The following is a 16,564-nucleotide window of genomic DNA, read 5'->3' as shown; positions in this document are numbered from 1 at the left end:
GGTCGTTTCGCTTATTTCGGTGGCGAAACGGTGAAACGAGAGTCGAAAATATTGAAAATACGACGAACCGTTCATGAGTTTTTGAATGTCAGGTCCTGCATCCTTGACGACAGTAATATTTTTTACAAACACGCAAAACGGCGAGCGAGTCTGAAATATATCTACGCATATTATTTTTGGTATTGCCGCGAATAAATCTCATTTTTCGGTCTATATCGAAATATTACAAGTACATCAACGATTCCTAGCATTTGTTGCCTGTATTATAGACACTATACGTGAGAGATTAATTAAGTATTTTATTGTAAATAATATCGTATTTTAGCATTTTATTGTAAATAATATATTTTTAGCATTCTAATTATTTTAAGTTGAGGCCCCAAGTTTATCAGCAACTTAAGTTACTGTCACGGGTCACCCTCATTAAATAAAGTCTTTCATTTTCAGAGATTAATGAGATGTAGGCTGTGTAGGTATATGTAGGGGATTAATGACAGGTATTGCTGTGTAGGTATATGTGAGAGATTAATGAGATGTAGGCTGTGTAGGTATATGTGGGGGATTAATGACAGGTATTGCTATGTAGGTATATGTGGGGGATTAATGACAGGTATTGCTGTGTAGGTATATGTGAGAGATTAATGAGATGTAGGCTGTGTAGGTATATGTGGGGGATTAATGACAGGTATTGCTATGTAGGTATATGTGGGGGATTAATGACAGGTATTGCTGTGTAGGTATATGTGGAGGATTAATGAGATGTAGGCTGTGTAGCTATATGTAGGGGATTAATGACAGGTATTGCTGTGTAGGTATATGTGGGGGATTAATGACAGGTATTGCTGTGTAGGTATATGTGCGGGATTAATGACAGGTATTGCTGTGTAGGTGTATGTAGGGGATTAATGACAGGTATTGCTGTGTAGGTATATGTGAGGGATTAATGAGATGTAGGCTGTGTAGGTATATGTGGGGGATTAATGACAGGTATTGCTGTGTAGGTATATGTGGGGGATTAATGAGATGTAAGCTGTGTAGGTATATGTAGGGGATTAATGACAGGTATTGCTGTGTAGGTATATGTGGGGGATTAATGACAGGTATTGCTGTGTAGGTATATGTGGGGGATTAATGACAGGTATTGCTGTGTAGGTATATGTGGGGGATTAATGACAGGTATTGCTGTGTAGGTATATGTAGGGGATTAATGACAGGTATTGCTGTGTAGGTATATGTGCGGGATTAATGAGATGTAGGCTGTGTAGCTATATGTAGGGGATTAATGACAGGTATTGCTGTGTAGGTATATGTGGGGGATTAATGACAGGTATTGCTGTGTAGGTATATGTGGGGGATTAATGACAGGTATTGCTGTGTAGGTATATGTGGGGGATTAATGACAGGTATTGCTGTGTAGGTATATGTAGGGGATTAATGACAGGTATTGCTGTGTAGGTATATGTGCGGGATTAATGAGATGTAGGCTGTGTAGGTATATGTAGGGGATTAATGACAGGTATTGCTGTGTAGGTATATGTGGGAGATTAATGACAGGTATTGCTGTGTAGGTATATGTGGGAGATTAATGACAGGTATTGCTGTGTAGGTATATGTAGGGGATTAATGACAGGTATTGCTGTGTAGGTATATGTAGGGGATTAATGAGATGTAGGCTGTGTAGGTATATGTGAGGGATTAATGACAGGTATTGCTGTGTAGGTATATGCGGGGGATTATTGAGATGTAGGCTGTGTAGGTATATGTAGGGATTAATGAGATGCAGGCTGTGTAGGTATATGTGGAACATTAATGAGATGTAGGCTGTGTAGGTATAAGTGGGCACCTGATGTGAGGGTGTGTAGGTATAATTGAGGGATTAATGAGATTTAGGCTGTGTGGGTATACGTGGGCACCTGATAAAGGCTGCGTAGGTATATGTAGGGGATTAATGAAATGCAGGCTGTGAGTGGATGTTGGGGGGATATTTATGGGGGGGTGGGTTGAGGAAGAATAGTTGATTATATATTGTATTGTTTTAAGCGAGATTAAGAGGGAAGAATAGTTGATTATATATTGTATTGTTTTAAGAGAGATTAAGAGAGATGTGTATATTGCGGTGGAGTTAACTGGCCGCCCAACCATCCGGGTGGTGTCGCACTTATAAAGCGAAAGAACAAAAGGCTTGGCTGTGAGCCAATGAGAACGCACTGACGTCATAGCCAAACTGGACAAACGAGTTTCTGACACGGGCTGAATTTGATTATTCAAAATGGCGGACATACCTTAATTTAAGGTTATAATATGCTAATTTGCGAAACATTTTTTAAATGCACGCTTATGTTCTGTAACGGCTTTGTAATTTATGCTTTACATACAGTTATATATTAAAATACGAGTTCACCTTGTGTACCTTGAGTTGCAGCGGCCAGATTAAGCCTTGATTGCTGACGTTCGTTTAAGGTTCTCTCTGCCATCTAATATTACATGTTGCTGCGAAAGGGTAGTTCAAACTCGTCGACAACGTCCACCGTCTACGAATGCCTACGAGCGAAAACAACTTCCGGTGCCTCGCCGCCTAAAGCATCACAATTTTCAATGTTATTCCACCAGATATCATTGTCTCCGCAACATTTAGATTAGAGGTCAATTAAGTAGCGAGATCCCCGAGAACTGGAAGCTATGGAAAAAGAAATACTGTAATAATTACTTGGTTTGGAGCGGGAAAGCCCCAAGGAATCAACTCGCCATGTTCAAGGACATTATTGATGCCGATGGCCTTTAAATAAGTGTTCAAAGCCTTAAGCTATACTGAAGAAGAAGATGCACATGACTGCCGTGTAGTAATGGGGAAGATGAACAGGTATTGGATCGGCGAAGTAACGTAAACGAGATTGTTTCAGCAGGAGGGAAAAAATCCCTCCCGAAACGCTCGACAACCTAATCGCTGAATTAAAAAGAATCTTGGCAAATAGCTGCAATTTATGTGATTTTTTACGGCTTTTACACGATACTCTCATCTGCGTTCGACTGGTCTTGGAATAAAACATGAGCAAAGCACAAAGCAACCTCTTAGGATGACAGACCACAGTCGTTAAACAAGTGTATCGACCTTCCAGCATCCGAGATGCAAATATAGGGATCTTGACAATGACAACGGCGACGCTGAGGACAACGCCTTGTAAAGTTGAATTTGTCCAGGATGCCTATGGCTCTAAAACATCCTTCAGAGTAAATATGTAATGACAGCGTTCAATTCTAAATGGAAATACGAAAAATTAGCAGTTCGACTTATCGTTCGCGTTCGCGGTCATTTTGCGTTGTTGTTTTGCAGAAATGTAGAAAGGTTTACTGAACACACTTGTACAGCCTTTGTTTTGCTCATTAAACCTTTTGTTTGGTGGTGCTCATTAATGTCGTGGTTTGCTCCAGACTCCGTCCACCCTACACCGGAGGAATTTAAAACGCATACAGCTTTATTTCTACGGTTAGGCCTACACGGTCCAGACTAATCCGTCACGAAAACGGAGCTTTTCGAAAACGCTCTGCAAACCGGAGGAATTTGAAAACGCCGGCTTTGAGTTTTCGTGTGGACGGAAAATATTTTAAAACGGACCTTTTCGAACACGATAGGATCAAGAGAACCACGTGATTTTCCTGACCGAGATTTCCTCAAACAAAAATATAAAGCGAACGGTGATTGTTGCGTTTTTAAATTCCTCCGGTGTAGTGCGGACGGCCGGGCCTAAACTTCCTGGGCTCCTAATGAAGTCAATAATCAGACGGCGTTCTTCAATGAGTCCAAAGAGGAATCGTAATAACTCTTGTTATTCATTAGTAAGAGACCGTCAGTCCCCAACAACAGTTCTTTTCAGTATAAGTGATGCCAATTTTGGGCAAAGGTGATGACGTCAGAAGTGGAACAAAGGCCAACGCTCGTCACGGCCGGCACAGGCGTCAACGGTTCAATTTGCTATTTAATATTGGAAAAGTCGTCTGAAACTTAGACTACACGTACGGTTACATTGTTGTTGTATCATTTGCCCAGCGCACGGACTGCAGACGAGGTAATGTTCAAGGACCAGTACTTCACAATAAGTAAATTATATCATTATTGACCTTTCAGTGTGACTGCACCAGTTTCATGAAATAACTCATTTCATCATCATTTTATTTTATTTCCCATAATAAAATAGTGTATATAATTATTTCTACAATTTTGATAGGGCGAGGAGACCTCCGAAAAACCACCAGGCTTATACCAGATGCCACCTCAATTATTAATATAGTTATTATTCTTAACTTTGTGTGTGCAGTATGACATATTCAGATGTCGTTTCATTAAAAATGTGTTATCTTTTCCATGAAGCTGGGAAAGTTTGTTAAAACAGTGATTGACATTGACAAAGAATTCCAAATTTTAGGAGTTTAAAGCTAATTAATGGCAAATGTATACTGCAAAGCCAAAGTAAAATTTTCAATAGCTTAAGATGGTCACCAGTAGATAGTCACTCTAATGAAGTACTTTTACAAAAATCTATTTCTTATTGATTTTCCTACACCAACAGATCAAATAAACCAAAGAAAAATTGAGCAATTCATTTTCTTTCCTTTCAGGAAAATGCTTTCTCATAACATCATCAAACCAAGTCTTAAACTGTGCTTTGATTTCATCTGTGCTACTTTGCATAATGCCTTTTGACATAAAGTACTTGTAGCAGCCATCATAGGTAAGCTGCCAGGAGGTTTTCATACTTGAATCCTTCTCAATGGTAAAGCGTTCTCCAACTTCTTTAAAAACCTTCCCCATGGTTTCTTCTGAGATGGTACACTTGAAGTCCTTCTCCAATGGGCGGATAAACGCAAGGACATCTTTCACCCAAGGTAGTGACTCATCTGGCATGGCCCAGATCATTCCTAAAGATCCTGCAGGTGTCAACACGCGACAAATCTCCTTTACAGCATCTTGGTTTGCAAACCAGTGGAAACAGTGGGCTGCCACAACTGCATCAACACTTGAGTCTGGAAGAGCTATATTTAACAACACACAAGGAATTTAATGATATTCATATTTCAATGTTCTCAATACATTCTATATTGAATTAGTATTTACTTACCTTTATTTCTTGCAATTTTTTGTGAATTGTCAAGCATTTTACTTGAGAGCCTCTGGCTTGTATATTGGGGACAACCTCATCCCATGGTTTGACATTAATTAATTGATTGATTGATTGATTGATTGATTGATTGATTGATTAATGGATTGATCGATCAATCAATCATTTTGAGGTTGTAGATTTTACATCAGCTTTTTCTGAGGTTTTCTTTTTCAGGTGCAGCATCAGCTGAACATTAACATTTTAAGTTTCAAGTTTATAAAAACCTGTAGATAAAAAATGTTCTACAGGTAGATAGTAGTCAAGTAATCAAGGGATGCTTACACAAGTACAAGTTCTTTCACATCATCGCCTTCACATACAAATTGCAGCAGAGCAGATGGTACTACTCCGGAATAACATTGTGATAAAATTAAGGCTTTTGAATAACAGAGTTTAACTGTCACATGGCCCCCACACCCTCAAATCCTCTTATGGTGGCGGTCACACCAGAGTGACACAAAATAACGTGCAAAATTACTTTTAAGTATTGGGTCACTTCCACGACTAGTTTAGCTAGTGGCTGTACTGATCCAGCAACATGCAAAGGCTAGTTTTCACAGCGCATTCGACAGCTCACTCTCAGATCTCTATCAACTTTGATAGATGGCTCTGGGACTCACTAATCATCAACAATCAGCTAAAAGAAACCATAGGGACACTAGACTAAGTCAGTAGAGTCCATCCATTTCACAAGAACATGTTTAATGTCCAGTTCTCATCATCGAAAGAACTAAACAGGTCCCTATCTCTGAGGTTGGGTAAATTAACCTATTATGCTTTAAACACCATATAACTGAATAAACAGCCCTCTGTATAGTTTTGGTGCCATATTGCGTTTACATGTAAAAGCCACCGGTAGATAATTTTGAGGACTTATATCAAGACTAATATGAAATAATGTAAATTTAGTATGTGAAATAAAGTGGAAAAAACCCCAGAAAACTACCCTTCTCGCTGTTTCTTTTGTGTTTCTGTAATTTCTGTCATAAGAATAACTTTATCAATGTTAAAATTTTCCTTTATTTCAAGCACAAAGTCAATATTATGTAGCTCAATTTATGTTATCCACCATACAAAGTCTTTTTCAACGGTCATGTAATGCTGTAACGCAACAGTGGCACATCCTGACTTAGCAACCCTGGCTTTCTTGTAACATGAGCTAAAGCTGCCTCTTGTTTACTAAGTATGTCAATGATCATGTGATGATGGTACAAAATTATCCCAAGCAGTGCCAGAATGCAAAATAGTGGACTCTTAGTCACAAAATCAATTGTTCTCTGCTCAGAATGTGTCAAGAAAGAAGACATCAGCAATTCCCATGTTTGCTCATTTATTTGCTGTGTTATTGGTGTACGAAAAGTACAAAGATGACGATAGGCAATGCTCAGTAGATCTCTGTAGACTAGTCACCTAATCTCTGGCGAGGTCAGAGGCCACTAGGAGCCTAAATTGTCGAAGACTTGCTTTTTCTTTGAATTGGCTCTTAATCAAACAAAACTTATTAGGCGTAACTTTTGTCTTTGTTACTGTAGGTTGTCTACTTGCTGTTTGGAATCTTACGCGGGGCAATTCCACTTTTGCGCGGTTACTAATCCTGGATGGCGCTTAGAACTAGTACTGTAAACAGGGCTATTCTATAGTGGCACTGTAAACAAGATAAAATTAAACCTACCAATGCTCTCAGCGAAGCACTGCAACAACTCGACATTAGGCAAAACTCTTTGGAACTCGTGTACCATAGTATTAGTGGGATCACTCGCTATTACCCGCGCGTCGATGCCTTTCAAAACTTCCATCACAACGCGGGTAAATTTTCCCGTACCGGCGCCTAATTCAAGAATACTGAGTGGCTGCGCTCTTTGCTGTTCTAGGATGCCAAGTTTTTTCAAGAAAAACTTGACAGATTCAACACTGTAACTCGGTCGAACCTGTTCGTAGGCTGCTGAGGCTTCAAAAGCCATCGACGCCAGCGTAGCTCGGCCTTCAACACTGTCCTCCATGAGCCGAAAACATAAGCAGACCCAGGCCATTAGCGGCGAAATAATTTCAGGAATGGAATGGCATTCCATCCAAAGGATGATGGAATGACATGACACTAATGACTAATGAACAGAATTGAAGACGTTTTGACATGTACATTCAAGATTTCACATGAAAAATTAATTTGCAACATCGATCTGACACGATGAATCGTGATTGATTCAAAAAGGAATTTAAAAGTTGCTCTCTGTTTCCTGGGATTGATTTTAAAATCCATGTTTCAGCAAGTTTAAGTAGCCTTCTTCAGGACTTAAGTAAATAAAAGTGACAATTAAACTTGCTGATATGTCGATTATGATATCAATTTAAGAACCTCAGGAGAACCCAAAAAGACAGAGAGCAACATTTAATTTAAAATGAGAGACTGGAAAGTCTCTTAATACGGCTGATCAGATTTTTTATTATTATTTTATAATTTATTTTTTTCTTTGATAAGCTACTAGTCCTGCAGGTTCGCTGTAAATCAGAATAATTTTCTGAATTTATTAATTGGCTACTTATTTCGAATGTTAGTTTTGTTGTTATTTCTATTCTCAATGGTCACTTCTGAAAATGCACGTTGAAACATACCAAAAATTACGTTAAAAGAATATGTTTCCAACAATGTGTTTCATCATAATAGTTATCATCACACTTTGCATACTATTTCTTTTTAAATTTGGAAAGATTTAGAATAGGCAATAACAAAACTATTTTTAACTGTCGTGAAATGCCGGAATTAAACAGTCAGCTGAGAGTGGGTGGGGGGAAGAGCGAAGACTGAAAGATGGGGAAGGGGACAGGAGAGACTGATTTTTTTTTGGGGGGGGGGGGATTGTTTTTTGCCATGATTAGCCTTGGAGTCACTCTGCCACAACTCAAGAGTGATTTTACAGATTTACTTACTTTCATAGAGCTGAGATTAGTCAATGAGGCAGGCTCCTTCATCAGGTGATCAGAAACAAAAAAGTAAGATACATGACTTAAAAGGTAGTTTTACTTGCATCACTCCATTTAAATTCCATTTGTAAATAACGTAACTGCTGTAAACGACTGACTTGAAATTTGTGTGGCAAGCACTAGAAATGTTTCTGTAGGAGTTCCTTTCACTTTAATGTAAAATCAATTCAACGACCAAGGTCACCCAGGAAAATTCAAAATCAATGGTGAGCTTGAGTGATTAAAAAACAACAAAATGTTCACTAATTTCTTGTTTCTTTTCTGATGGGGACTCCCAAACAGAAAGGACAGGGGTTCTAAGGGGTACCGCGATCCTGCTTTGAGGGCATGCTTTGAATTTTTTTTCACCCCTAAGAAGTACCAATTCTAAAACAGAACATTATCTCCTGTCATTTTTCTCCCCACTCTATATCCTACAAGGTACCTCAAAAAGCTCCCGCTGCGGACCTTTTAAGGCTGAACACCGTAAGAGATACCAAAACTGCTTTTCTTGACTCCTAAAAGGTACGACGAGGGTCCCCGTCCTTTTTACATGGGAGTCCCCCCTCCCCCCCCCCCCCACCTCCCCAACTCGGGTGTGGAGGGGGGGGGTCTGTTTAGGAGTGAGCTTAGATCGCTAATTTGCCAGAACACAAATCTATGGCACAGTAAACAAGATAAAACTAAACCTACCAATGTTCTCAGCGAAGCAATGCAACAACTCGACATTAGGCAAAACTCTTTGGAACTCTTGTACCATAGTATTAGTGGGATCACTCGCTATTACCCGCGCGTCGATGCCTTTCAACACTTCCATCACAACGCGAGTAAATTTTCCCGTACCGGCGCCTAATTCAAGAATACTGAGTGGCTGCGCTCTTTGCTGCTCCAGGATGCCAAGCTTTTTCAAGAAAAATTTGACAGATTCAACACTGTAACTCGGTCGAACTTGTTCGTAGGTTGCTGAGGCTTCATAAGCCACCGATGCCAGCGCAGCTCTGTCCGCCATGACTTTCCGACTCGAATAGTTGAGCAGGCCAAGGCCTTTAGCGGCCATATAATTTCCGGAATGGAATGACATTTCATCCAAAGGATCTTGGAATGACTTGATAAATGAAAAATTAGATGGACGGGGCCTCAATGTGTAAAGAGAACGGCTGATGAAGATGTATTATATTATAATTGTTTTATTGTTTTATTTACCTGTTACCTTTACCTCGTAATAGATGAATGCCAATTTCTGGCGGAGGATGGTTCGGATTGCGAAGCTGCAATGATTAAACAGTAAGTTAAGAAGATAATAATGATGCTCTTTTCCGCGCTTTCAGCTTCTTCATATCCAGTTAAAAGCATTAGAAACTGTTAAATCAACTGAAGGAGGAAGTAACAAACAGTGTCTGTTACACATGAACGATATTATGTAAGGCCTGGTTTACTTTAGGAACGAGATCAAAACCGCTTGGAAACCAAAGAGTCCATACAAACGCTGATATTAGCTAATCAGGACCATAGAGCAGATAAAGATTAGCAGGAAACTGAATGTCTCCCAATCTTTCTGGTTTTCTTATTGATTATTATTTTCCACTCGACTGCGCCTCGTGAGTCCACAACATTTTGACCACTGTGATGACGCGTATCGTTGTCGATAAGAGTACAGACCACGCTAAACCACATTTGACGCGAGGTGCGGGAAACGTGTGCGAGAGAGTTACGGCTGGTTTTGGGCTTCCTCCTGATTGGATAAAAGTGTAGCGTAGTGATGCAAAACCAATCACTTTTCGACACTCAAGTGGAAACCAGTCAATCGGCTTCAGGTACTTCAACAGTGTACTCAGGAAGCCCAAACTATCTTCTCAGTCACATGTTAGCAATAGGGAGATTAAGAAAACCACGAAGGCAACGGCAAACGGGAACGTCACTGAAGAAAAATATTAATGCGCAGAACAATGGCTGTGTACGTGCGTTATAATTCTTGGTATATTTCTTTGCCTTCCTCTGCAAAACAACAACGTGACATGACCAAATAGACCAATTTCGATATATTAAAATTCAGCCTAAAACATTAATAGAAATTAAAATAGACTTCAGTGTGAGGTTCTGGGGAATAAACCCCACAAACTCTGTAGTTATTCCCCAGAGCCTCGTACGGAGGTCTATTGTGTTAGGCTGAATTTAAATATATCGAAATTGATCTGTTTCGCGTTGTCTGGAGAACGACGACTAACTTTTTAATTTTTATTTCAAATTTATCGCTGTGTTCCGGATTTAGTTTTGCGATAGTTTTGACAGTGATAAACAAAGTAAATGACTTTATAGTATTGCGCGATTCGTAGGTAAAATATAAATTCATTTTTTAAACGCCGTCGTGGTTTTTTAAACTCCCCAATGTCAGCGGTGACCGAACACAAGCCTTGGGCGCCATTTATACAAAGTGTCCGGCTATGTGCTTGATGATCGCTTCTGTGCAAGTCCATGATTCACTGCGATGGCTCCTCCACTCTCACAGTCAATCCGCCCCAGTCTACGCTCACGTCATAGAAAGCCAACACATCTGAAGGCTGAAAAAGAACACACAATTCTGTTGGTATTATATTGATCGGTAGCACATGCATCAGACCTGTATAGTGTAACGAATTTAATTTGTAACGCCAAGCTGGTCGATGGCAGGATAGAAACCACAAGGAAAAAAACCATGGTGCTCGACGAGAGAACTAACGGTCCTGGCATGGGAGGTGATATACAGCCCACAAACCCACAATTTTGCGAGACCTGGATAGTGCGTTTTCACTCACGCGGTGACCAACAGCTATGCAAATTTATTGAATCAAAGGAAAGTGAACATAAGAAAAGAGTTCAACTTCCACCGGAATGGTTTGGGACACCAACATGGCCGCCGTTTCTTTGTTCCTGGCTGCCGTGATTGCGTCATGTGAAAACACGCCATATTAACGATGAAACATAAAAATGTTCGATTTTTGCTACCCAAACAGTCAGATTTAAAAATTTTTGATTTTCGTTCAGACTTAAAGGAACGGTGTCGTTTCGCCAACGTCTCGTTCGCCAACGTCCTAAGTCGCCTCGCCAACGTCCCACTGGTCAATTCGCCAACGTCTAAATAAAAGTTTACCTTCACTTGTGTGTGTTGTATCAGGCGTGGATCAGACAATCAACTTAAACGAATTCAACGTAGTGTCACTAGGAATATCCAGGCTAAGCTATTTGCAAGCTGGGAAGAGTACGAGAACAACGAAAAGACTGCCACGCAACTACTCCAGACTTGTTCTCGGCTTAACGCAACAGCTCGTGCGAACTAGAACTTCTCTGTAAATAGGATGAATTGGTTTCAGATAAATATAGGTTTCAATCAGGTTTTGTAAATAGGTTTCATAGGTTTTTGTGCTTGTAAATATTTGATATTATATACTGTAATAAAATTGCTGTTGTTATTTACTTGACGTTCCATTTTATTTCTAACTCGATTATAAGGCTGGAAAATTAAAACAGACTCTGTTTGCTTTTGAAAAAGGAAAAGATATAATGTTAATTTACATCGTAATGCATTATCAGCGAATTGGAAGCCATCAAACTTTCGAAAGCCATCGGACTTTGGTATTCAACAGTCAATTTTCACCGTGAAAATTACCGCGATGTAGCGCCCACGAGCCGGCTTGTGAAACTATCAAAAACATGCAAATTGATCTCAAGGCAGTCAAGCGAAACTGGCAGTGATTTAAAATTTCTTGACCCAAGGATCACTCAAGGATCAGGATTGCATTCCAAACATCAATAAGCAGCTTTTTTTTCGTCAGTACTGGACATATGACGTTGGCGAATTGACCGGTAGGACGTTGGCGAAACGAGTTAGGACGTTGGCGAATCGACCTAAGACGTTGGCGAACGAGTCGTTGGCGAAACGACCGCAATTCAAAGGACCGAATTGAACGAATAAAGGAACTACGTCACCGTTTGCGCATCTTGAAAAGTTTAGCCTAAATTTTTCAAATTTGTCCTTTGTCATCCGCGCTAATCTTCTCCATCTTTAACCATCCTTGTTCCTTATGTGTTTTTCTATCTTAGTTGACCATTATATATTTTTAGGATTCCTTCAGTTTAAAGGCAATTTTGCCCGTGGCCAAAATAACTAGAAACGCCGCGACGGAGCTTCTTTAAATTTTCAATTGATGACCATTGAATCTTGTTAATTTGCATTAGTTACCTTTTGAAAAATCCTCTGCTATCTTTTAAGGCCACTACTAATATGAATACTGAATGTATTCATATGCATGTAAGGTAGTCAAATAAAAAGTAATAAAAAAGAAATTATTTAAAACGCAAATACCCTGTTTTCCTGTAATACAGCTTTCACTTCGTTTGCCATGTTAGGTTCCTTAGTGAGAAGCACAACAAAGCCTCCACCTCCAGCTCCGGTGAGGGTTTGTCCTGTAATTATACAACAGGCGCACATAACGTAAACACAGTAATGAAACTTCTGGACGAGAAGCTACAGGGCCGAAGTGAGACGAAAATTCTTCCTGAGGCAATATTACTTTTAGCCTCTTACTGATCCCGGAATATATGAACAACTGTACAGTTTTTCCTAAAACAAGTGCCTTGGGTCACCTTTTACTACTTCCCTGAACAATCAATATTTACAGTACGTGCACTAGTCTGTGTTGGAAACATTAAGAGCGTAATCACGCATTATACGGACAATGATCGTCGTGGAACGGTGTTCTACAGATGAAAGGGGCCCGTTAGTAAATGATATGAACAATTAGTAAAACATGGCAAAGATGAACATAGATTGCCGCATCGACAACAGTAAATGGTCGTTTTTCGTCCCTGTATTGATATTTTTTTCCTCTTTCCCGTTATCATCATCATCAAAAAGTTGCTTGGCTGAAAATAACTGAACCTTTCACAAACAAAAGGGTGTAACCAAAAACTGGTTTCCATAGAAGCCGTCTGTAAAGGTAAACCTGACATATATTCACCGCTAAAAGCTCTAAATGAAAGCTTTAGGTAAACATTACGATTGCTTTCAAAAGTCCAGCACAGTCACCACTTTTGATAGCCTCATGATGTCACAACATAGCGCCAGTACAGAATTCGGAAAATTATCTTAGAGGAGTCTCTCTAGCTTTTCGTGTAAACGGCTTACACCCATCGTAGGTATCAAAGAATCTCTTCCATTATTTACTCACCTAATGTTAAGGGCTCAAGCACCTTCATCATATATCGAATTGCCCCTGGTTCAGTTCCTATAGTTGTCCAGAACGTGAAAAATATGCTTCAATTACTGCGGCAGAGTAAAGGTTAATAGAGCTTAATTAAAAACTGACCCAATAAGTTGTGTATTTTTTCAGTTCTACCTACCAGGAGCCATAGTGCATTTCTGTCTTCGATAACAGTTCATGCACGCACCAATTTTCTCAATGTTTCCTGAAGAAGAAGGCAATGTTTTCACCATAAGAATAAGGTATCCCAATTTACCTAGAGAACGGTCTGTGTCTCCACTGTACTGACCGTCTATGCATTACCTACTAAGATTGCGGCTAAGTGTGGCTGAAGCAAAGTTCCGCCTCTTGAAATTAATGAACTCATCTTTTCGTCCCACCCATTTCTCTTACTGGAGGCATGAAAGGACTCCTTTAACTACGATCCCTGCCCCCCTCCCCGATCCTCTCACTCTTTACAGATTTAAGCCCCATCCCCTTCCAAACTTCAGAATTTTACTGATATTCAAAGCAAAGGTTTTTCATTGTACGACCATGCAGTTATTCAAACGGTACTCGAACTACTGTTATACTAGTAATTGTTGGAGAGCCCATGTTTAGATTAATTAGGTATTCTTGCAAGGTACCTTCCTTCAAAGCTTTAGCAGCCTCCTCTGCATTGCTTAACAAGTTATCAGTAGAAAGTGAAGACAAACATCCGATATTTCTGTATTTTGCCTTCTACGGGAAATAGACATGTCATTCGTACACTGAAGAAACCTCAGAAGACTTAATCAAGCGCAACGTAGCCAACTTTGTCTCTCGTCAATAAACCTTAAAACTGCTTGTTCGCGAAGAATTTGGCTGAACGTATCATAGTATGACAGTATGTCAATAGCCTAATTATTTTGTTGTTGTGAGAAGGTTTGCAAGTTCTAAGTCAAAATCAGTCAATAAAATCGGCACCTGTCCTCGAAATTGACAGCCTTCTAGCAAATCCAGTAGGTCCCGCACCTATAAAAAGCCTGGCCATATTAACATTTACGAAACGTTTACTATAAAGAACAGTTTGAAGTTTTACCTTTCTGAAAAGCGTGTGTACTCTTCTTGTTCTGGCAAATCAGCACAATCGCCGTCCAGGAAGTCTTTCTTCCTCTTCCTTTCATGGCTCAGTCAGAGTGTTCACGATCCAACTGAATCAGCCAGCAGCTAAATAGAGTGCTTCAATCAGCTTTTTGAGATGTGATATGAATAAATTAGGTAATATATTTTTTGCGATTACAATAAATTCAAATAACACAACGAGACGGCAATATTCAGATCGACCCGATGATGTTGTGTTTTTGACAATAGGTGGAAAAAGTTTCCGATCGAAGCCAGCCTGGTTCCTAGGGACGACCAAAGTAAGGCTATAAATATAAATAGGGGGTAATTCAAGAGAATGTCGAATTTCAACATGTTGAACAGTTTAAGTTTAACTCATTGTGAATTAATCGTGCTTTGGAAACAGAAAACTAGCATTCGTATGACTTTTTATTGCTATGACCCTGGTCCAAGAGGTTTTCTTTCTTTTATGGACGTTCGTGCCCATTGTTTCTGCGAACGAATTTCCCGTCTCCACGTCACGCCACCTTAAAGGATGAAATATTTTTAAAACAATTATTCCACGAACGCACGTTTGATATGAGATGGTAGATAGCCAACGAGGCGCGTAGCACTGAGTTGTCTGTTATCATCTCATATCCAACAAGCGCGAGTGGAATAATTTTTCTATTAAAAACGCCCCCAAAATATAGAAAACTAGACTAGACGTGCTCTGATTGGTCAAAAATCCATGTTTTATGAGAGTGCAAAACATAGAAAAAGCGTGTTTTATTGTTTTTCGCCACATTACCTATAGTCATCATTTTTGTTGGAGATGGCGAAAAACATTTTCTTTGAAGAAATTTGTGATGGAGTTCTCTGCAAAGCAGCAGAAAGTTTTGAAGACGAGGTTGAGGAGGGGGTCTACCTGAATTTAAGTGAAGTTTTGGGAAGTTTAAAGAGAGGTTAAAAGGAAAAGAAAAGTTTTGGAACACCACCAGGCAGTTGAACGCCCCCCGAAAGGGCACCGCAGGTTGGTGGACAGGTGTACATCTACCAATTTTTAACTTCAAATTCTAATTTTAAAACAACATCAAATCTTCAAAATTTCCTATTTCCATAAATATTACTATAATCCTTTGAGAAAAACTATTTATCCCCAAATATACCCAAAACTCACCAAAAAATTTACAAAACAGCCCAAAACGTAGATATGTGGGACAAGCAGAGAGATTTTTGACTGCTTAAAACGTGAACAAGATATTTTCGTTAAAACCATAATACGGCCTTCATGTTAACCCCCGCCTTAAGAAAAAGATTTTAAGGTAATTAATTCAAGCTGTAGCTACTGTCAAGCTAACAGATGTGAAGAAAAACTGGGTAGGAGTGTGCGGCCCGCTCCCCAAAACCCTTACCCTATTTATGACCAAAATCTGCGATTTTCCCCACCCTATTTATGACCTGACCAAAAATTCGATATCCTATTTATGGCCGTTGCGGCCTGCACTGTTGCTCTAAACATAATTTATGAAGGCTCTTGTTGACGGTCTTATCGTTAATGATGAAAAAGTAGTTTCTTCTAAAAAACATCAAGACCAGAGTGCAAAACCATACCCTATTTCTGACCAAAATGGCCAAAATGGAGACCCTATTTATGACCAACTGAAAGCGGCTGAAAAACCATACCCTTTCGGGCCGCACATGCCTACTAAGTATAGCCCATATAAGGGAGTACCCCCCGGACACTCCGGACATTTGAGAACAGTCGAGAAATGTAAAAGAGCACGAGCCGGAGGCGAGTGTGTTTTCTACATTTCCCTCGTGTTATTAAATGCCCGTCGTGTTTTATCACAGTGTAATACACAGATTAGGCTTCTTTATTTGTTAATTAAAAATAAAAACGGCGGTCATCGTACTTTAATTTCTGGCAAAAGTTGATCTTTACCTCACTGCATGGCAAGTTTTGAAATATATCTTTTACGTGGCAACAATTTGGCCGCGATTGTCCTTGAGCGAGGAATGCTTAAGGAGCGCGAGGAATGTAGGGCTCTCCCGCTCGTCGCCTCGCGCAGGGGCAGATCCAAAAGAGTCACAAAGAGGGGACTACATAAATTGTAGCGGAGCGCATAGCACCCCCACCCCCACCTCCCG

General features: G+C 39.8%; 1 protein-coding gene across 2 annotated transcripts; it reads right to left on the bottom strand.

Moving 5' to 3' along the window:
* Window positions 1–4,154: 4,154 nt before the first annotated feature.
* Window positions 4,155–9,137, bottom strand: LOC110057415 (uncharacterized). 2 transcript variants are annotated; one of them, XM_089298439.1, is made up of 2 exons: window positions 8,808–9,137; window positions 4,155–5,028 (listed from the first exon to the last, which is right to left on the bottom strand). In XM_089298439.1, the coding sequence occupies exons 1-2, from the start codon at window positions 9,121–9,123 to the stop codon at window positions 4,535–4,537; spliced, it is 810 nt and encodes a 269-aa protein (XP_089154565.1). In that variant the 5' UTR covers window positions 9,124–9,137; the 3' UTR covers window positions 4,155–4,534. The 2 variants fall into 2 exon arrangements, with proteins under 2 accessions (XP_089154565.1, XP_020619660.2); XM_020764001.2 differs by lacking the exon at window positions 8,808–9,137 and adding an exon at window positions 6,829–7,183.
* Window positions 9,138–16,564: the final 7,427 nt, after the last annotated feature.

The sequence above is a fragment of the Orbicella faveolata genome, unplaced genomic scaffold, assembly GCF_042242905.1.
Source record: "Orbicella faveolata isolate gen_17 unplaced genomic scaffold, um_ofav_v1 contig_3, whole genome shotgun sequence".
Taxonomy (NCBI): Eukaryota; Metazoa; Cnidaria; class Anthozoa; order Scleractinia; family Merulinidae; genus Orbicella; species Orbicella faveolata.
Note: the sequence above shows the minus strand (reverse complement) of the source record. Positions and strands in the feature narration are given on the sequence as shown.